Genomic DNA, 23,664 nt, shown 5'->3' with positions numbered 1-23,664 from the left:
ACAATGGAAAACTGCAGGAGTTTGCATAGTAAATCATCTTAGTGAGAATTTGATCCTACAGTGACAAACTTCTTTATAAATGTTACAAGGGACAACCTGCCATCCAATAAATACTACACAAGCATATAAACTATATGAGAAGGCACCATTGGAGGAATCATTAACACAGGAAATGTCTTCTCTCATCAGTTTAAAAATGGGACAAACTCATTTGATCAAATCCCTGTTTTATTTTTATTTTTTAAATATATTTTATTGATTTTTTTACAGAGAGGAAGAGAGAGGGGCAGAGAGTTAGAAACATCGATGAGAGAGAGAGAAACATCAGAAACATCTATTAGCTGCCTCCTGCACACTCCCCACTGGGGATGTGCCGCAACCAAGGTATATGCCCTTGACCGGAATTGAACCTGGTACCCTTCAGTCCACAGGCCGATGCTCTATCCACTGAGCCAAACCGGTTTTTGGCTCAAATCCCTGTTTTAAATAATAAGCCTCTTTCTATAAGTAGCCAAATTATCAATAGGATTATGTCATATGGAAGAAGTGTTGGCGTAGATGTTTAAATTCTACCTTTGGTCCTAGGATAAGCCAGGCAGTTAAATTATCTCAAAATGTGTAAAACAGACATTCTGAGATATCAAGGCTTGACAAGTTACCATCACATAATCCACAAGTTCTACATATTATACAGCCACACAGGTGAGAACCAAATTCAGGTACCCTACAAGAGTGGTAAAATGTCACTCTGCAAAAGCTGCAATTTTCTATGACAGTTTGACAGGTGGTCAGTCTTGTATTAGCCTGGATCCTTCTGCAGTTGCTGTCTTGACCTTGAACTCTCTCACATTCAATTTGAATGAGACCCTAGATCTGAGGAAGTGAAAGCCAACTGCTTACTCAACAGTGCATTGTATCTCTTCAGGTATACTGTTATGTCTCCTTGCTTTTCAATAATTTCTTCTAAACTTGAAATAGTCCAGAATCCAGTCTCTGAAGTAATATTGCTAGGGTAAGCATGGACTTTTTCTTCAAGTATATCAGGCTGTGGTTTGTCTTTATTAAAATTTTCGAACCTTCAATGTGGAGATGACATGTCAGGGAACAGATCAGTTCCAGGGCCAGGATGGCCAGAATGAGGTCAAGATACAACCTGCTGGGCTCTGGGAAGGAATGCTGTATGCACAGTGTGAGGAGGAGAGCAGTGCTGCCATGGAGTGTATCATTAATGCAAGTCTTTTAAGATGCCTTGTCGATTGGTAGGTCATGTGATAGCCTCGGTTTCTTACTTTGCTGTGGTGATACTGAATGTAGCGCTCAAGAAGGAAATGCAGAATGCACAAAATAACTTTTCCAAGGATTTTGACTATCTGAACTTTCAGTGGGTTGGTGTAGTTTCCTGGGCACTTATCCTCATTTGGATTAGGATAAGAACAAAGCACACCTGTTATAATAAAAATGCTAAAATAACATGTATTAGCAGGAGAAGATGTGCTATAATGACTTGGAAGAGGATGGAATCTGGGTCTAAAATGAGCATGTAAGGAATAATGTGAAAGATGCTGGGTGTCCAGTAAAAAATCGTCTTCAACACTTTGGGATAGATCCAAGGAACCATCTTCCAGCCTGCCCCCCTCCCCCTCAGCCATTTCCCGACGCTTGAGGCCGAAGCCCGGGCCAGCCCACCCCTCCACCTGTTCACAGGTGCAGTGGGCCCTGGAAATTTAGATTTCATCTTTTTTTAAAAAAATATATTTTATTGATTTTTTACAGAGAGGAAGGGAGAGGGATAGAGAGTTAGAAACATCGATGAGAAAGAAACATCTATCAGCTGCCTCCTGCACACCCCCTACTGGGGATGTGCCCGCAACCAAGTTACATGCCCTTGACTGGAATCGAACCTGGGACCCTTCAGTCTGCAGGCCAATGCTCTATCCACTGAGCCAAACCAGTTTTGGCTAGGTTTCATCTTTTAATAGACCATTGGATCTGGAGATAAGACACTATTTTGAAGGTATGAAAATACAGATTTTTAATGCACCATGTCTTCATTAGGAAAGATGGTGTTGAGAATGTTAACTACCATGTCTTTCAGTACTTTGATGAAACCTCAGATGTTTGGCCTTTGAACCAGGGTCTGTGATTTCATATTATTGGAGGGATCATTGTATCCCCTGGAGCTGGAGCTTTCTATGTTTGCTGTGACTGAATCAAGAAAGGCATATGCAGATTTCTACAGAAATTATGATTCTTTCATCAGACCAGAGTTGGGGGATGGCTCTGCCCTGGCATGATTCAGGACCTTTTTTGTGTCAGGCCACCTTCAAGCTCTTGATTTGTATAAGAAAATTTTCAAGAACAAGTCAAATGAGAATGAAAGCAAGTTTTTTTTTTTTCAGGCAGAGATAGACCGGGACATGGGCCAAGTGGTCAATTCTTGGGATTTTATGTTTCCTTTATTTTTTTTATTTTATGGTGCCAAATTCTGACTCCACTTTCTTCTGGAAGTGTCATGGCATTTGCACCCCATCTTTCACTGCCTTCTACTTGTAGTGTTGAGGCAGGATAGTAAGAAGCTAGGAAAATTCCTTGGTGAATGAAATGAGGGAACATGAGATAAAATAGTTAAACAAGGCCCAGCAGTTAACTTGCTAATAAATTGTAAGATCTTACCTTCCCTAATCAAGGACACCTAAGAGCAGATAGTTTATACCTCTCTTGCCCAACCACAGAGTGAGTGAGTAGTTTAAGTCCCTGATCAAGCAGATAGATAATGGAGGCCCATTGATGCCATTAGTGCCAGCCAAACCCCAGAGGCAATGAAGTCAGGGGAATAAACAAAAAAAGCCCAATTAGACACAGACACAAGGTATAAGAAAGCAGTGAAACTAACCCGATAATGATACTAAATTCCCCTATCCGTACACTCATTTTGGACTGTCAGCATGGACACACCTGGAAAGCTGTTGAATATTCTGTTGAGACCCTACCCTGAGATATTCCCTAAAACTCGCCACCTTTAGAAGAGATAAAAACCCTTAAGGCAAGGGACTTAGCTGCCCCCCCTCCCCTTTCTCATGCTCACCCATCCTCCTTTCCTTAGACGTGTGCTTCTGCTTTCTTCTAATCTCTAAGGGTCCTTACGAGACTTGGAGTCAGCAGATCATTGGGCAGTGGCACCTCATCCTGGGCTAACTCCCTAAACCTGACTCTGCCTCTGTAACTTGTTTCCTTTATTTTAAAAATGATTTTAGATTTTATTATGCATTCAGTGGTTGATTCTTATATGTGACCAGACCACTTAGCATTTATTGAAATGACCATATTTTACCCCTTTATTCCATACTATTGTCTATTACATTAATTGATTTTTAGATGTTAAACCAACCTATATTCCTGAGATAAATTTCACTTGGTCATGGTGTATAATTTTTTTTTTATATGTTGCTGGATTTGGTTCACTGTCATTTGTTGAGAATTTTTACATCTCTCTTCATCAAAAGAGATCTTTTAGTTTCTTTCCTTATGCTATCTTTGTCTGATTTGGATTAGGGTAATACTGACCTTATAAGGAAGGTTGATATGTGTCCACTACTCTTATATTTTTAGGAATAATTTGTGGAGAATTAATATTAATTCCTCTGAATGTTTGGTAAAATTCACCAGGATAGCCATCTAAGACTGAGTTTTCCTTTGTGGAAGTGTTAATATCAATATTTCTAACTTGATCTCTTATAGGCCAAATACTTTTTTTATTCTTAGGTTGGTTTCAGTATTTTGTGTATTCCTGGGAATTTGTCCATTTCACTAAAATTATCCAATTTGTTAACATTCACAGTATTTCTGTAACTTTGGTAATGATGTCTCCTCTTTTCTTCCTGTTTTAAGTTATTTGAGTCTTTTCTCTTTTTTCCCTTTGCCCATCTAGCTAAAGGCTTGCCAATTTTGTTGATATTTTTAAGCAATCAACTATGATTTTGTTGATTTTTTTTCTATTGTTTTTCTATCTTTTGGAAACCAAAAATGAAAAGAAAAATCTTTAGAACAGCCATGGAAAAACAAGACATTGCTTCTAAAGGAATAGAATGCCCTGCAATAAAGAAATAATGAAATGATGCTGCACTTTAAATGAATGCATTGATTCTTAAAAAAAAAAAAAAAAAAAAAAAAAAAAGTGATTTGATAAAGCACTTTTTTTTTTTTTTTTTTTTGAGTCTAAGGCTGTCAGTAAGAACCAATCCTTCCCTGTCTTCAAATTCCCAGGCAACTGCCCTGTTCCAGAGGTTTTCATGGGACAGGCGATGGTTTTTCCTTCCAGCTCAAAGGGAAAAAAAAGGCCCTGCTGACATCACACTTGGTGATGGTGCCAGTGTAGGCAGGAATCTGTGCCAATTATACTTTTAGGGAGCTGATTTTTCTCCTTTATTTTATCCCTAATCTAGTCATCAATTGTTTGAAGTTTAGCATCAGCTGCATGGAACTTTAAAAAACTCCTGATACCCATCTATTGATACATCCCAGACCAACTTAAAATTAGAATCCAGTGGTGGAATCTGGCTATCCGAGTACATATGTGTATAAATATGTGTGTGTGTTTGTGTGTGTGTGTGTGTGTGTGTGTGTAATATGGTTTTTTGTTTTGTTTTGTTTTGTTTTACTTATTATGTGAAAATTTAAAAATACACACCAAAATGGAGAGAATAGTGATCTTCAAAAAGGGGCTATAAGGACCCCTAGGGGTGAAGGCTTCTCTAAGGGTTGAACTTTAGCTGAATATCCAGGTTAAATTGACACCCCAAATATTCTTCATTCAATTTTCCACCCATGTGAGGTACAAAATGGAGGGGGTTCTTAATCATGAATACTAAGATACAATTACACACACACACACACTATTGTGAGAAAAGCTTTCTTCTACCAACTTATGTACTAGTGGCTGGGGGCTGTAAATTAACTGACAACTGCCAGTTTGAAGATGACTGTCAAGTGATTTGCAATTCTTTGTTTTTAACCAAATTTTAAGAGGTGAGTCATAAATTTTCATTGAAATTTTACTTTCAACTTATAAAAATTTGTCTTGTTGGTTTTGTTGTTGTTTTTACCATATGTAAGCAAATGAGCATGACAGTGTCTCATGAACACTTTATTTACAAAAAGAGGTTGTGAGTGTCATGTTGTTTTGATCAATTATGTGCTACTAATGTGATGTTAACTCAATCAAAATAATTTTTGAACACTTAGAGCTGTGAGGTCATAGAAAGTAAAGTTTAAAATTTTACAAATAATTATGTACTTTTTGTGGTCAATAATTGTAAGCAAATAACTAATAATTCATCTTTAAGCATAAAAATATCATAGTCCAAAAAACTTCTTTGGAAGAAGTAGAAAGTGATAAGTTCAAAAACCAAAAAAATAGAATGTTGAAGAAGAGCTAGTTAATATAATTTTCAATGTATAATGTGGGTATCATTGTTATTGTATTTAAATTCCATTGGATTTATTTATTTAAAATATATTTTAATGAATTTTTACAGAGAGGAAGAGTGAGTTAGAGAGCTAGAAATGTCGATGAGAGAGAAAAGTTGACCAGCCGCCTCCTGCACACCCCCCACTGGGGATGTGCCTGCAACCAAGGCACATGCCCTTGACCGGAATTGAACCCGGGACCCTTCAGTCCACAGACCGATGCTCCACCACTGAGCCAAACCGGTTTCAGCACCATTGGATTTATTTTATAAAATAACTAGAGGCCCGGTGCATGAATTCATGCATGGCCTGGGGAGAGGGGACATAGGAGGTTGGCTGAATGGCCCTGCCCCCAATTGGGTGGGGGAGGAGGAGCAATCAGGGTTGGGGCCAGCCAGGGGGAGGTTGCCGAAGGCAGTTGGCTGGATGGTCCTGCTTCCTGGTCAAATTTCTGGTCAAGGAGACAATTTGCATATTAGCCTTTTATTATATAGGATGTTTTATTAAAAAATGTCACGATTTATAATACATTGAAAATTACATTCTTCACAACTGCTTAAATTTATGATAAATCATTATAGATGTCAACTGAAAACTATGCAGAGGAAAACATGCATTTAAAACAAATTTTTAGTGACTATGTTAGGGCAGCCAGGACTCCTGTTTCCCTGACCGCCTTGGTGCACCACAGAACACACTGCTATGAGAAGGGCAGTTTCTGGGCACTGGGAAGCTTAGGGCCAGTTCCCCCCATAACCACTGCCCAAGTGGCCTTTTTTCTTCAGAGAATTCACCTTGGGACTTTCTCCAGGCCTAAGCCAGGCAGTAACTGGACACCATGCATGGGCCAGGGACTGCACTGCATGGTCTGCATACATTTATCTTTATATCATCACAAAGATATGTATCATGGACTCCACAATAGTGTTTAAGGGTTCACTTAAGTAGGTTGCCCTGGTCACACAGTTAATAAGAGTCAAGATTAGAATTCAAATTTCATGCTTTCTTGAGACCTACAGTCAAGTCTTAAATATTTGTTAGGAATGACTTTCATGGGCTAATTGTGGGAGAAATATAAAGGGAATATAGCATGGGATTCTTTCCTATAATATCTTATAGTTTAACTAGAGGCCCAGTGCATGAAATTTGTCCATGGGGTGCGGGGGTCCCCTCAGCCCAGCCTGCACTCTCTCCAATCTGACATCCCTCTCACAATCCAGGACTGCTGGCTACCAACTGCTCCCCTGCCTGCTTTTCTGATTGCCCCCAACTGCTTCTGTCTTCAGCCTGATCACTCCCTAACCACTCCCATGCCAGCCTGATTGACATCTAACTGCTCCCCTACCAGCCCGTTTGCCCCCAACTTCTCTCCTCTGCCAGCCTGGTCACCCCTAACTGCCCTCCCTTGCAGGCCAGGTCCCTCCCAACTGCCCTCCCTTGCTGGCCATCTTGTGGTGGCCATCTTGTGTCCACAGGGGGCAGGATCTTTGACCAATTGAGGACAGCCATCTTGTGTGTTGGAGTGATGGTCAATCTGCATATTACTCTTTTATTAGATAGGATAGAGGCCTAGTGCATGGGTGGAAGCCAGCTGGTTTGCCCTGAAGGGTGTCCCAGATCAGGGTTATTGGGCGGCCTGGGAGAGGGGCCTGTGGTGGTTTACAGGCCAGCCACACTCGTGGTGATCTAAGTGGAGGCCCTGGTTTATCTTCTACAATTGAAACTTTGTATCCTGGAGTGGAGCCAACCCTCCTGCCCACTCAGTGGTGGCCGCCATTTCTGTTGGAATTTATGTATCTTTTGTAATTGAAACTTTGTAGCCTGGAGTGAAGGCCTGAGCCTGCCAGGGTGTGTGGAAATCTTGGCTTCCTCCATTGACAGGGAAACCTAGGCCTCCCTCCTGCTCTCTGTGGCCAAAGCCATCTTGGTTGAAGTTAATTTGCATACTTGCTCTGATTGGCTGGTGGGCGTGGCTTTTGGGTATAGCCGAGCGACAGTTAATTTGCATATTACTCTTATTATATAGCACTAGAGGCCCAGTGTATGATATTCATGCACAGGTGCAGTCCCTATGCCTATTTGGAGATTGGAGCGCAAGCGTTTGGTGTGGGAAGGCAGGTCACAGATGACCTCTGGCCCTGGGCAGCACCTGGGCCCTTGGGCCCCTGCGCACCCTCCTCCGCCTGAGTCACAGCGCCTGAGTCCCCTTGAGGAAATGTGGTGAGCACAACCAGACAACATGGGCTGGTGCGCAGCGTGGGCCTCTGGGCCACCCAGTGGTGCCACGTGGAAGCTGGGCAGGCAGTGCACTCTCTCCTGGCAGGCTTCACAGACTGGCCCCTGTGCTCCCAGCAGCTGTGGCCTACCTTACCTGGAAGAGGCCATGCGGGTGCTAGGTGGGCTCCTCGTGGATGCCTAGCATCTGAGCGCAAGGGCTTCCCCGGCTCATAAGCCCTGGCGTCCTGGGGGAGAATAGCAGGGGGAATGAGAGTGAGCTCGATGGGCACCCCATATTCTCACCACACCTCCAACCCCATTACCCCTGCCCCCAGATAGCCAGCGAGAGGTCATAGCATATAGCCAGCACCCACCATGTTCCACACAGCCTTCTGGTGGTCAGCGCACATCATAGTGAGCAGCCAAACTCCCAGCCTCCCAGTTGAATGACTGCCTGAGGAGACCTTTTCGGCTTTTATTATATAGGACTAAAGGCCTAAAGCACAAAATTTATTCATAGGGGAGGAAGGGCAGCCCTCAGCCTGGCGTATACCCTCTCGCAATCCAGGACCCAACTATCAGTCAAACATCCCTTTCACAATCTGGGACCCCTTGCTCCTTGCCACCCGCCTGCTCACTCCTTATCACTTGGTTCACTGCTCCTTAGCACTGCCAAGGAGGTGGGAGAGGCTCCAGCCACTGCTGCTGCACTCACCAGCAGTGAGCCTGGCTCCTGTGTTAAGCATCTGCCCTGAGTTGGTCAGTGCATGTCATAGTGACTGGTCATTCTGATTGTTCCAGTCATTCTGCCATAATGGTCGCTGGGCTTCTATACATATACAGTATATAGATAAGCTGTTTGAAATGAAACTGCTTCAGCCAGCTGCTGCTTTAGCACACGTACCACTGAACCTGTTTGAAATAAAGATTTTCTTAAAAAATATATTTTATTGATTTTTCACAGAAAGAGAGAGGGATAGAGAGTTAGAAACATTGATGAGAGAGAATCATCAATAAGCTGCCTCCTGCACACCCCCTACTGGGGATGTGCCTGCAACCAAGGTACATGCCCTGGACAGGAATCGAATCCGGGACCTTTTAGTCCGTAGGCCGACGCTCTATCCACTGAGTCAAACCAGTCCCGGCAGAAATAAAAATTTTCTTATTTTCATCATTCTTCTTTGACTAGCTATAGGATTGACATGGATTTTATACCAGTAAAAACCTGGAGACACAAATTCTTGAAGACCAGCTTCCCTTTCCTCCTATTTTACATTAACAATTTCATGCTTCATCTTCACAATTTTGAGTGAAAAAATATTAATTGGTTCCAATAAAATTATCCTTTAGAACACGACAAAATTTTTGTTAACACATTAAGTGCTGTCTGACACTATATTTTCCATCCTGAAGACAAAACAGGCTGGGCACTTAACATTAATTTTGAAGGACTTGAGAAAGGAAAAATTTGAAGATCATTCGTCTAGAAGGATTGCTTCTGGATGGCCAAGGGCTATTCATTAAAATGTAATTTATTTTATTATTATTTTTATTTTTATTTTTAATCTTCCCCTCTATGTTTTTTTAAATTATCATTATTGACTTGAGAGAGAGAAACAGAGAGAAAAACATAGATGTGAGAGAGAAACATGGATTGTTTGCCTCCCATGCACAGCCTGGCCTGGGTTGAAACTTTGGTGTATGAGTTGATGCTCCAACAAACTGAGCCACCCAGCTATGCCTAGATTGTAATTTATTTTAAATCTTATCTTTATAATTTAATGAGGCATAATTTGATCCATATATACAACTTTATCTGCTTTAGGATTGATAATAAAGCCTGCAAAAACATGTGGATGTGCTTCATACAACACTTTTTGAATGGATTCTTTGTTGATAAAGGAGAAAAAAATGTTGGTATGGTACAAAATCACCTTCACTATTTTTAATATTTATTAATATAGCTTACTTTATAGCAATAATTAAACCACTCCATTTAGACAGTAGGTTTCAGTTCCTATTGATTATTTAATCAAATTAACCCAATTCTACAATATAATCCATTTCTGTCTTCAGAAGAAAGGTGGTTGCATTCCCTGGTTTGGTCAGTACTGTATAAATGATAGGCTAGAACCTCTGCACAAGCTGTTCCAGGCTCTGTAATAATCACATGGTTCCCATCACTGGGCATAGCTTACAACAGGCAGGGCAGAGGGCATGCGTTCTCTGTAATGGTCACTCTGTTGATTTCTTCCTTTTTAGTTTACAGAGAGAGAACTGAGCCTCATGGTGGTTAAGTAACTGTTCCAAGGGCACAAGCTAGTTGGTAGAGCTGGGCCTTGCCCCAGGACAATTTCTGCTTTAACATGTAGGCCCTGGGCAAAGAGTAACAGATGAGGAAAGAGGGAAGAACATTGGAGGTGGGGTCTGAAGATCCAGATTCACTACCTGGTTATCTGTGAGACCTAAGAACTCCCATCTTTCAGTTTTAGAGTTGCTAGGAATTTGCAGGATTATGTAAGACTTCAACTGTAAGCAGTATATCAATATGAAGAGTCATTTTATCCTGTCTCCTAGACCTTATTTTGTTATAGAATTCATGGAAAGCTGTCATATCACCTTTTGGTCACAAGAATTCTTGAAGAATCATTTGGGCCTGGCCAATGTGGCTCAATGCTTGAGCATCGACCTATGAACCAGGAGGTTACGGTTCAATTCTGGCCAGGGCACATGCCTGGGTTGCGGGCTCAATCCCTAGTAGGGTAAATATTTTTTTATTTCAGAGAGGAGGGTACAGGGAAGAGAGATAGAGAGAAACATCAACGATGAAAATCATTGATTAGCTGACTCTTGCATGGCCCCTACTGGGGATTGAGCCTGAAATCCAGGCATGTGCCCTGACCAGAAATTGAACCACTGAGCCATGCTAGTTGTGTAAAATCATTTTTAAAAAAATGTACATATTTTCATTGATTTCACAGAGAAAAAGAGAGGGAGAGAGAGATGGAAACACCAATGATGAGAGTGGCTGCCTCATGTGTGCCCCATACTGGGGATGGGGCCTACAACCTGGACATGTACCCTGACCAGGAATTGAACCGTGACCTCCTGGTGTATAGGTTGAATCTCAACCACGGAGCCACCCTGGCCAGGTCCAAAACATATATATTTGTTACACAGGGGTCTCCACCCAGCTTCCCTTTTGTATGACACAAAATCAAAACACTGCCCCTTTTGTGCATAAAATTAGAGAGAGGTTTCTGGCTTGTGTGGACACCAACAAAAGGGTGTCACTATTATCACTACTAGCCTCTGGGAGAGGTGCAGAAAATGTAAGTAAGACCTGGTCCATTGAAAAACAAATGGACAGCCAGCATGAAATGGAATTGCCATGGCCTAGAACAAAGAATATCCTTACATATTATTCTACAATGTCATTAAAATTTTTCCCCAGATTTGTGTTACCCCAATTACTTATAATAGTACCCTGAAAACTTGGGGATCAATAAAAAATCATCTTTTTGGTGCTTGAAGACAAAGGTAACACATCTCTTGATATTCTAAAATTACAACAGCATAATATACAATTATCCCAAGCAAACTTACAATTAACTCTTTGAATGTCTGGCAGCAATTTAAAAAGGACATGAAAGGATTTAATCCCTTCCATTGTGTAGAGGGCCTCCTGGGAAGGCACCTGAGCATTCTACATTGGCCTCTCTTGCTCTTTTGGCCAAGAGGGACCCTCTTCTCACAATCCAATTGCCCACAGCTGCTGCCTGAGCTTTCTGTTCATGTTGAGGTTGAAGCCTTGTGATGACTGGTACCATGAATCTGTCTCTCATCCACTGGGGCGAGCTGGGCCCTCCCTGGAGAAGAAACCCGGGTTCCCCAAGATATGTGATTAGTGTTGCGGCCCTTCCAGCAGGTGAGGGGATACGAAGGCAGGAGCTGGACATGGAGGCCACAGGGGCATAAGATACCAAGGAGACAGAACTGAATCACACATCACCCTGTTTGGCCTCAGAGGATGGCTGGTTAGCCAATGGTGGGTAAGATTCCTCAGGGAAGGAACAACCTAAGATAGCCACAGTCGCAGAGGGGCCATTAGGAGAGAACTTGGGGGTCAACTGAGGTGGGGCACAGACCCTCACCCCCAAAACTTTGCAGGCTCCTGAAACCTCACCCCTGCTGAGTGAGTTTCCTGCCCCCATGCAGCTTAACTTCCCATGCCCAGCTCAAATCGGGACTGGGTAAAAGACAGAGACATGGCTGACAGTAGCTGCCCTCGCACTACAACAAGACTTGTTTGAGTTGTCTTGTAAACATGGTGTGGGGAAGTGGGTTTTTAATATCTAAATCCAGCCTAGCACCAGGAATGTTCAGGGCCTACTCAAGAAGGCAAATAATCCTTTCCCCTAATATTTACACGGTAAAATAAGATTGTTTTAGAGTAATAAAATTGACAGTAAAATAGTAGACAAGTTTTCAGGCTCATTTAAATTGGCTAATTGAAATAAGCAAATATTCTAGAAAAACTAATTGCACTGGACAAAAAACTGTTCCTAAAGTGTTAACTAAAATTTTTATTGGTAGTTCATCTTAGGATAAAATCTCACAATAGGAAATGAACCTAAAGCATTCATATTAAAGTGCAAAAATTAAAATTTAAAAGCTATCAAGACGACATTACAAGATTTTCAAAAGCTTCCTAATATTTAAATCAAAAAGGGGGAAAGTAGAAGAATATCATGTAAGAAAAAATATCCTGTAAGTAAATTACATCTAGAAAATTTGTACTTTAGAAAATTAATTGTAATGCTATCAGCAAGACACCCATGAAAAACACACATGGTGTCAAAACAAGACAGAGGAAAATCATTTGGGCAAAAAATAAAAAAAGATCCCAAGTAAAATTTATAGAAAATATTTCTTTATTAACTTTTGGTCGAGAATATGTTTCTATATTTTCAGAAAAAACTCTGAGACCATGTGGCAACAGAGAGGAATTGACAGGACTACTCCAACCATGAAGACAGAAGAGAAGCAGTCCAGAGATGGAAGACCTGATGACACCTTGCCATAATAGCAGTCAGCAACTGTGTGTCACTGCAGGTTGCTCAGGATCAAACCAGAGAGGGTTGGACCTGCATTACCACCATTTGCCCACCATCCAGAAATGAAATATCATTGCTGACATGTACACATAAAGAACTGTTTGACATTGAAATTGGGTCTCAAAAGAACTATTGTCCCAGAAAGAAACTCACTGCAGCCGAAACCAGTTTGGCTCAGTGGATAGAGTGTCAGCCTGTGGACTGAAAGGTCCCGAGTTCAATCCTGGTCAAGAGCATGTACCTTGGTTGTAGGCACACCCCCAGAAGGGGGTGTGCAAGAGGCAGTTGATCGATGTTTCTCTCTCATCAATGTTTCTAGCTTTCTATCCCTCTCTCTTCCGGTTAGGGGCAATCAGGAAGGCAGGCAGGTGAGCAATTGGGAGCCAGAAGTCCTGGATTGTGAGAGGGGTGTCTGACTGCCCGTTTAGGCCCGATCCACTAAATAAATATTAAATATTAATTGAATATTTCTATCTTATTTGATACTAAAATTCCATCATAAATGAAAAGGAAGAGGCAAAAGTCAAAAACAGAAAAGAGAGATTTAGTGTTGATCCAGACATAAGCCTTCTAACCTCTTTTTTCACAAAGACAGCAGGGGAGATTAGCAAGTATAAAAATAAAAAAAAATAATAATAAAATTAAACCTTCAATGTTAACAGAGTTCTTATAAAGCAAGCTAACTAAAGGCAACAACAACATAAAAGATGGCAAATGGCTTAATACCAAGAATTAGGCCCCATCCTGCAGCGAAGGCTCAACTCCTTCCTTGTTGGTTCCTACTTCCTACTGCACAGCACTCAGGCTTCCCAGAAATACCCCATTATTCTATTTACTCCTTTACCGTCCATTCCTAACTTAGTACTTCACACTAATTGGTGAGTGGTTGATAGGCTTAATCCCTCTTGTGCATTTAGCATCAAATTTGGAATTCACTATAAGGAATGGCCCCTCAAACTACATTTCTCCCTCTCCCAGAGAACAAGGTGTTGGTCAAAAAAGGAGAAGGGGATTAAGAAGTACAAACTTCCAGTTATAATGTAAGTCATGGGGATATACTGTAAAGCATAGGGAATAAAGTTAATAATAATCACTATCTATGGTGACAAATGGTTACTAGGCTTATTGTGGTGATCATGTTGTAAGGTAAGTTAATGCTGAATCACTATATTGTACACTTGAAACTAATATAATATTGTATGTCAACTATAATAAAAAAATAAAGTTGGATAATAGCTTTGGGCCATTTCACTCTAATAAAACTATTATAATATATAAAAGAAAAGAACAGGGAACTGAGAAGCCCGGGAAGTTCAGAAAGGCGGTGTGCAGGTGCTCCAAGGACATCCCCGCTCTCAACTCTTCGTTGTTCTCTAACAACTTTGCCATTGAGCAGAAGAAACTGTGCTGGGCTGTCCTTGCAGACTCAGCAGCACCCCCGACCCTTCCCTTGGAAGGGGAAATACACAATGCTCTAAAATCCTTTGCCAGCAGTTCCAGTTGATTCCCCAGCAAGAGGTACTTGCCTGAGGTTTGCCAAGGTGCGAGAGAAGCAGGAGGGCGGAGGGTCAGGTAGTGGCCTAGCCTGTTAATTTATTGTTAGTCTCACGCTCCAATGGGAGGGGCAGCTCTTCCAGGAGAGCTCCTGCCACCCTCACTTCCTTGCTGTTAGCTTCCTGAGATCCTCTCACTTCAGATTTGCTGAAAGCCAGTGGGGTTTTTCTTGGCCTTCACTTCCCCAGCCTTCAGGATGGTTTTGGAAATGTCCGACCCCTCCCTGTTTTCTGTTTCCCCGGATAGAACTCTAGTTGACACGGACACTTGCTGATTTGCTCATTCTCTGCTATCCCGAAAGTGAGGCTGTTTTCCCCTCCCAACAATGTAAACCAGCGATGACTCAGGATGTGTTCTAAATTTATAATAAAGCCTGTTTCTTGGTCTTTCCTACTCATCTTATGTACTCTTCTTGAAATCTCTTGCACCCTCTCCTTAAAAAAAAAGTCAATGAAACAAATGAAAGCACCATCATACTTAGTTAAATTTTTTCATTTATTAGAGCTTCTATTGTTGTTTTGGTGTCTGTCTTTACACTGGAATTGTGACAAAGGGCCATTAGTTTTACAGAAAGTGAAGAAAGGTAGGAAGGTTGCTTTAATTTCTCCCAAACCTGGCCAGAGGGAAAATTCACACATCCTTCAAGTTTATGAAACAGGCGTCGGATCTTTATTAAAATGGCCAGCAGAAGAAGGTCATCCCCGCTCACGTACTGGAGAACTGGAATCTCCTCAGGTTTTAACAACTGTTCAGCAAAGGGAAAGAGAAGGAAAGCTGAGGACCCAGAGTGGGAAGGTGCCCGTGAACCCAAGGAGATGGGGAGGCTGGTGGCGGAACTAATTTGGGGTTGGATTCCCTTGAGTCTAATTATCTATATACAGAGGTAGGGTGTTACTCTGACCTGGAGGAGAAATGGGCTGCAATGCTGTGGAGTCTTGAGAGATTCAAGCAGGCCAAAGCAAACAGAATTTGGACACTTTCAAGTGCTTACAATTTATTCAAATAATTTGACCAGCATATATTGTGGGGAGCACAAAGATGCTGAACCTAGTTCCTCCCTGGGAAACACCAAGTTGGGGAGAGCATTGTGAGCGCTGGCCTGGGGGCTTGGAGGACACTGATGGCAGCCCTCCTCAGAGGAGGGCGCACCCCAGCGGGGTTTTGAAGAAGGACTGGGATGACTACAACTTCATCCCTTCTCCTAAAGGTGACCTCCCTCCAGGAGGCCTTTCCACATTAACCTTCCTTGGCCTCTGCTCTCTCCACTTTCTCACAGCCTTTGGTAATTCCGGCTGGTGTTGCTGTGCAGCTGCAGGGAAGGCGATGGGGTCTGCTCCACAGCCTTGCACGAGGAGCATCCAGGCTGCAGCTCCCGGGGGTGACGGTTCAGTGGGCAGGCTAACCAGAAGCTAAACCACTACCCTCTGCAAGCTGAGTGACCACTTACCTGCAAAAGACACCAGAACTCACAGTACTATTCTGCATTTTCACCCCTCCCCCCACGAAATGAAAGGAAGGAGGAGAGGAAGGGAGGGACGGAGAGAGAAATATGAGACTGGTGAGCAGCAAGAATTGATCAGCATTTTTAACTTCCTTTCAATTTAAAGTCTCATAAAATGATAAAACTTTTTTAAAAGAACAAATCAATAATGGTTCTAGAAAATAGGAAAAACTTTCATCATCAGAAATAACCTTGAGAAATTCCTAAATATAAAAAAGCAGATGGGACCATATCCAGAGAGATAAATGACCAACTGAAACCACTAACCCAAAACACACCCTTTTTGAGCTCCAAGTCAACAGAAATGAGAAGTGGGAGGGACCCTGAGGTAAATGTGAGGATGCCAGTAGGGAGGTAGCCCTCGTCCTCTCCTCTGTGTTGAGCCCCACTTGGGGCTGAGAGCCTGGCATGGGACTAGCCTTCGACCCCTCAGTGGCACATGCCTCTTCTCCACAGTTATCAGAAGCAAACTTCAGTGAGCAGAACATGCAGGAAAGCAGAGATTCTCAAACACAAAAAGAAATGCACACCAACAATCACCAAAAACCTGAGGAAATTTGAGGCCATGACAGAGAGGCACCAGGTTTACCTGTCAGAGATGCTTGTATTCAAGGGTACAATTAGGAGCCAGAGGGAGATTATATAAGAAAATATTGGCTATTGAGAGTGTTAAGGAAAAGAAATAACTAGAGAACCTGGAAATTAATTCTATTCGTATAAAAAAGATAGTTAACAGTTTTAGAGTAACCATGAAAATAGAATGTATTAAAAGATTGTTTCTGCCCTGACCAGTTTGGCTCAGTGGATAGAGTGTTGGCCTATGGACTGAAGGGTCCCAGGTTTGATTCTGGTCAAGGGCATGTACCTTGGGCATGTTTCTCTCTTATCAATGTTTCTAGTTCTCTGTCCCTCTTTCTTCCTCTATGTAAAAAAAAAAATCAAAATATATTTTTAAAAAAGATTGGTTCTGTTAGGTTAAGGAAAGCAACAAAATCCATCTTAATGTTGTTTACAAAAGACACATCCACCTCAAAACTAGATAAAAAGGTTTGAAAGTCCAAGGATGGAAACAATGCACCTAGCAGATGCTAACTAAAGAAAGCAGGTGTAGCAATTTAACATCAGATGGAATAGTGTTTAAGCCAAAGACCACTAAGAGAGAAACTGCATATAATACACCTTGATATTAAAATATGTAAAAACAAAAAACAAAAAACAATGACAACCCTCCAACACCCCTCACTGATACGCTGAGTCAAATAATGATCATAGCTAAAGAGCAAATAAGTGAGGTGGAAGCTGGCACAGGGGTAAGGGGCACAACTCACCAGGAAGATTGTCAACATCTTTAATTTCATAATATAGAGTTTCAAGATATACAAAGAAAAATCTGGTAGAAATAGTAGGAAAAATATGCTCTGTGTGGCTCAGCTGGTTGGGCATTGTCCCATGCACAAAAAGTTTTCTGGTTCAATTCCAGTTCAGGGCACATGGTTTCAGGCTCAATCCCTGGTTACATCATTGATGGAACAATTAATGATGAGAGAATCATTGATTGGCTGCTTCCTGCATGCCCCCTACTGGGGATGGTGCCTGCAACCTGGGCATGTGCCCTTGACTGGGACTGAATCTGGAACTTTTCAGGCCAAAGTAGAGCACTACATATTAGAACATGTGGCAGAGGGGCCAAAGAGGCATTCAGAGTGCCAGGGTGGAGATGGGGATGTGGTGCTGTTGATTAGATGGGATGGGTCAGAAATCCGAAGGAAGTGAGGCAGCAGCTATGTGCTAAATGTGAAAGCAACATTTTAGGCTGAAGGAATAGTAAGTACAAAAGCTCTGTGGCAGGTACATGCCTGAGATTGTCTAGGAACAGCAAAAAGGAGCAGGCGATGATAAAAAGGCATATTGAAATAAAAAATCCAGGTCAGGTACAGTATTTTATAGGACCTTGGCTTACTCTGAATATGATTAGAAGCCACTGGATAGTTTTGGCCAGACTTATGTTTTCAAAGTATCACTCCAATTATTATGTTGGAATAGACTTATAAAGACCTGAAGCAGGGAGATTTATTAGAAGGCTGGTATAATAATCAATGCAAGAGACAGATTAGATATGAGAGGCAGACATGAGAGATAGATTGGAGGATGTGAGAAGTCTTAGAGACTGGACATAGGATTTATAGGACTAGCAGACAATAGAAGTGGGGCTATGAAACAGAAAGGAGGGTAACTAGTTCAAAGTCTTCAAAGTCTTTGGCCTGAATGTATTGGGGTTTTTTTAATTTTTTTTTTAAATGGAGAAGATGAAAGGTGGAGTGAGCTTTCAAGTCTAATTTTTGTAAGTAAAATAATGTTCTCTTAGGTACCAAATAGAGGTACACGTTTGGAATCAGAGATTTGCATATGTCAAGTTCATGGCAGTCTCCCCTGTAGACAAAACAAAAGGGCTATCAGCATGTAGAGATATGTAAGGATAGCAGACTCAAAGACATCAAGAGAAGCCCAAGGAAAACCCTGGAAGCTCTCAATATTTGGGGGGGGAAAAAGAAGTGAAGAAAGCCAACAAAGAAAATGAGAAGGAAGCAAAATCAAGGGAGAGTAGTGACCTGGAAGCAGTGGAGGACAAAATGAGCAACAGTGTGTGAATTGCTAAGAGGTCATTAGATTTAGCATAGGAAATCTCATAGAGTACATAGGAAATATTATAAATAATATTTAAAAATAAAATTGACAAATATGCTGGGAAATGCAGACATGAAAAAACCTTTAGTATTTATTAATTGGAAGACAAAAATAAATAGCCCTAACAATATAATCTGTATAGTTTAATCCAATTTTTATTTTAAAAAGATGTATGTATATATCGAGCCAAGATGGCAGATGATGGGATGGCAGGCTGCAAGATACTGTGTGAGTCAGAGAGTAAAAGGAAAGTGCATAGATATGCAGGGAGTGTCTGTATTTTGAGTGAGGGACAGTTATATTCCACAGGACTGTTGGGGACTGACAGACCAGGCTTCCCTGGCTGGGCAGCCTCTACTACTGCTAAAATCTCTCCCAGAACATCCAGCTCTGCCACAGAGACTGTACCATCTTAAAGGAGAGAGCAGCTGAGATCAGAAGACCAGTCTTAGCTTCAACAGGGGAGACCTCAGACATCTCCCAGGATCCTATAACCACAATACCCAGGGAACAATTGCCTCAGATGTGAACCCACAACACTGAGATTCCAGCCTCCCTGGCCATGGGCAACTAAAAAGTTTGTCCAGGGGGAGACAAGGTGGTGGCCAAATATGCAGATGGGTCCTGCAGAGCAGATAGAAGGAACAGCTGAATAGAATAATAACTAGCCAGAATTGGTGAATTAAACACAGCTGGTGAGACAATCAGTGGCCAGAAAGGTCAGAGATTGCCTAGAGAGATTCAATGCAAAATAGAGAGAGCTACATAACCAGACACCCTGAGAGGAGTGAACACGGGGAGACAAAGAAACAGCCCCCATATAAAAGAAAAGAGGAATCACTGAAAAAGGAAGTAAACAAAATGGAGGCAAGCAATACGTCAGAGGAAAAATTCAGAGCAATGGTAATAAGGATGGAAAACAAATTCAACAATATGTGTAAGAACCAAGAGGAAATGAAGACCAAGAAGAAATGAAGAATGATATCATCGCAATAAAGAATCCAATAGAAAGCATCAACAGTAGACAAAAAGAAGTAGAGGACTGCATCAGTGAGCTAGAAGACAAGGTAGAAAAAAATACCCTAGCAGAGCAGCAACTGGGGGAAAAAAAAATACATAAAAGACAGGAGAATCTAAGGGAACTTTGGGAAGACATAAATGAAACAACATCTGAATGATAGGGATACCAGAGGGAGAGAAAACTGAGCAATGATTAGAACACCTGTTTGAAGAAATAATGACAGAAACTTCCCTGATATTGGAAAGAAAAAATTTACACAAGTCCAAGAAGCTAACAGAGTCCCAAACAAGATGAACTCAAAAAAGCTGATACCAACTCACATTATAATTAAATTGACAAACACCAACAACAAAGCAAGAATCTTAAAGGCTGCCAGGGAGACATAAAGGTAACTACAAGGGATCTCCCATCAGACTATTGACTGATTTCTATACAAAAACACATAAGGCCAGAAGGGAATGAAATGAAATATATGAAGTCATGCAAAGCAAGGGTCTGAATCCAAGAAAACTGTACCCAGCAAGGCTATCAAGTTGTGGGTGAAAGCAGTAGTTTCACAAACAAAAAAGGACAAAAAGAGTTTATGACCACCAAATCAGCAATGCAAGAAATCCCAGAGTCAGCTGTAAAAAGAAGAAATAGGAAGGGAAGAAGGAACACAGGCATAAAGAATAAAAATGGCAACAAACAAGTATCTATCAATAATAACTTTAAATGTAAATGGATTAAATGCTCCAATCAATAGACATAGGGTAGCTGAATGGATAAGAAAACATGACCCATATATCTGCTGTCTACAGAAAACCCACTTCAGAACAAAGAACTCACACAGACTGATGGTGAAGGGATGAAAAAAGGTTTTTTAGTTAAATGGAAATGAAAAAAAAAATGGGGTAGCAATACTTATATCTGACAAATTAAATCTCAAAATGAAAGCTATAATAAGTGATAAGGAAGGCCACTTCATAATACTAAAGGGAGCAATTCAACAAAAGATATAATTCTAGTTTTGTTTATATATGTTTATATATGCACCCAAAGCAGGAGCACCCAAATACATTAAAAAACAACTTCTGGAGGATATCAAGGGAGAGATTGACAGCAATATAGTCATAGTAGGGGATTCTAATACCCCACTAACACCTCTGAATAAATCCTCAAAACTAAAAGTCAGCAAAGAAACAGCAATCCTAAATGACTCACTAGATCAGATCTAATTAATTGACATCTTCAGAAAATTCCACCTCAAAGCCACAGAATATACATTCTTCTCAAGTGTACATGAGACATTTTCAAAGGTAGACCACATATTGGGACACAGGCAAAGTCTCTTTAAATTTAAGAAGATATAAATCATATCAAGCATCTTCTCAGATCACAATGGCATAAAATTGGAAATCAACTACAATAAAAACAATGGAAAAATTAAACACCTGGGGACTAAACAGCATGCTATTAAACAACGACTGGATTACCAATGAGATAAAAGAAGAAATGAAAAGCATCAAGGCAACACATGACAATGAAAACACAATAATCCAAAATCTATGGGACACAATAAAAGAGGGAAGTTCATAGCTCTTCAGGCCTACCTCAAAAAAACAAGGAAAAATGGTAATAAATTATCTAACCATACAACTCAAAGTGTTAGAAAGAGAGTAACAAGAAAAGCCCAGTGTAAGCGGAAGGAAGGAAATAATAAAGAATAGAGCAGAAATAAGTGACATAGAGTCCAAAGAACAATACAAAAGATCAACAAAACCAAAAGCTGGTTCTTTGAAAGGAAAAACAAGATTGATGAACCTCTATCCATGCTCACCAAGAAGCAAAGAGAGAGGACCCAAATAAAATCAGAAATGAAAGAGGTGAAGTAAAAACAGATTCCACAGAAATACAAATGATTATTAAAAAAAATACTATGAACAACTTTACTCCAACAAAATGTACAACCTAGATGAAATGGACTTATTCTTAGAAAAATACAAGCTCCCAAAACTCAATCAGGAAGAATAAAAAAACCTGAATAGACCAGTAACTACCAAATAAATTGAAGCAGTTATCAAAAATCTTCCAGTAAACAAAAGCCCTGATCTGGATGGCTTTACAGGGGAGTTCTACCAAGCATTCAGAGAAGAACTAAAACCTATTCTCCTCAGAACATTCAAAAAAATTCAAGAGGAAGGCATACTTCCAAGCTCTTTCTATGAAACCAGCATTACCCTAATCCCAGATAAAGACATCACATACAAAAAAAGGGAACTACAGGTCAATATCCTTGATGAACATAGATGCTAAAATCCTCAAATAAATTCTAGCAAATCAGATTCAGTATTAAATTAGAAAGATCATACGTCATGATGAAGTGGAATTTATTCCGGAGATGCAAGGATAGTAGAATATCAGCAAATCAATAAATGTGATACATCACAGAAAACAAATTGAGAGACAAAAATCACATAATCGGCCGAAACCAGTTTGGCTCAGTGGATAGAGCGAAGGACTGCGGACTGAAAGGTCCCGGGTTCGATTCCGGTCAAGGGCATGTACCTTGGTTGCGGGCACATCCCCAGTAGGGGGTGTGCAAGAGGCAGCTGATCGATGATTCTCTCTCATCGATGTTTCTAACTCTCTATCCCTCTCTCTTCCTCTCTGTAAAAAATCAATAAAATATATTAAAAAAAAAATCACATAATCACCGAAACCGGTTTGGCTCAGCGGATAGAGCATTGGCATGCGACTGAAAGGTCCTGGGTTCGATTCCGGTTAGGGGAATGTTCCTCGGTTGTGGGCACATCTCCAGTGAGGGGTGTGCAGAAGGCAGTTGATGGATGTTTCTCTCTCATTGATGTTTCTAACTCTCTTCCTCTCTGTGAAAAATCAATAAAATATATATTTTAAAAAATCACATAATCATATCAATCCATACAGACAAAGCATTTGACAAAATCTAACACGCTTTCTTGATAAAAATTCTCAGGAAAGTGAGAATAGAGGGATCATACCTCAACATAATAAAAGCCTTATATGACAAACTTACAGCCAATATCATATTCAATGGGCAGAAAATAAACTCTCATTTCCCCTAAGAACGGGAACAAGACAGGGATGCCCACTTTCACGACTCCTGTTCGATATAGTACTCTAAGTGCTAGGCATAGTGATCAAACAAGAAGAAAAAATAAAAGGCACCCACATTGGAAAAGAAGAAGTAAAACTCTCCTTATTTGCAGATGACATGATACTATACATAGAAAAAAAGACTCTATAAGAAAAACTACTAGATCTAATAAATGAATTTGGCAATGTACCAGGATACAAAATTTACACCCAGAAATCTGTGGCCTTTTTATACACCAATAATGAACTCACAGAAAGCGAACCTAAAAAAAACAATCCCATTTATCTTTGCAACAAAAAAATTAAGATACCTAGGAATAAACTTAAATAATGAGGTAAAAGAGCTGTTCTTGGAAAACTACAGGACATCAAAAAAAGAGATAGATGAAGACATAGACAAATAGAAGAACATACCATGTTTATGGATTGGTAGAATCAGCATCATTAAAATGTCCATACTTCCCAAAACAATCTATAGATTCAATGCAATCCCCATTAAAATACTAAGGGCATATTTCAAAGAGCTAGAACAAACTCTCCAAAAATTCATCTGGAATAAAAAAAAGACCCCAAATACCCACAGCAATCCTGAGAAAGAAGAATAAAGTTGGCAGGATTACAATACCAGATATCAAGCTATATTACAAAGTCATGGTTCTCAAAACTGCCTGGTACTGGCACAAGAACAGATAGATGGACCAATGGAATTGAACATAGAACCCAGAAATCGACCCAAGCTATTATGCTCAATTAATATTTGACAAAAAAAGACAAGAGCATACAATGGAGTCAAGACATTCTTTTCAATAAATGGTACTAGGAAATTCAGTCAGATATATGCAAAAAAAAAAAAAGAAACTAGATAATCAACTTACACCATACACAAAACACACTCAAAATGGCTAAAGAATTTAACTGTAATATGGGAAATCATAATAATCCTACAAGACTTCATAGGCAGCAAAATAGCAGACATATGTAGTAAC

The 23,664-nt window shown here is 40.6% G+C and overlaps 1 protein-coding gene and 1 pseudogene across 1 annotated transcript in view; both read right to left on the bottom strand.

Annotated features, from left to right (window-relative positions):
• Nucleotides 1-606: 606 nt before the first annotated feature.
• Nucleotides 607-2,181, bottom strand: LOC118722775 (annotated as a pseudogene).
• Nucleotides 2,182-14,835: 12,654 nt separating this feature from the next.
• ERICH6 (glutamate rich 6) overlaps nucleotides 14,836-23,664 on the bottom strand; it is a 69,258-nt gene continuing 60,429 nt past the window's right edge. Inside the window, exon 14 of the mRNA XM_045583797.1 lies at nucleotides 14,836-15,099. Within this exon, the coding sequence (XP_045439753.1) occupies nucleotides 14,836-15,099 (264 nt within the window). The remainder of the gene's footprint in view (nucleotides 15,100-23,664) is intronic.

The sequence above is a fragment of the Pipistrellus kuhlii genome, unplaced genomic scaffold (assembly GCF_014108245.1).
Source record: "Pipistrellus kuhlii isolate mPipKuh1 unplaced genomic scaffold, mPipKuh1.p scaffold_m20_p_2, whole genome shotgun sequence".
NCBI classification, from domain to species: domain Eukaryota; kingdom Metazoa; phylum Chordata; class Mammalia; order Chiroptera; family Vespertilionidae; genus Pipistrellus; species Pipistrellus kuhlii.
Note: the sequence above shows the minus strand (reverse complement) of the source record. Positions and strands in the feature narration are given on the sequence as shown.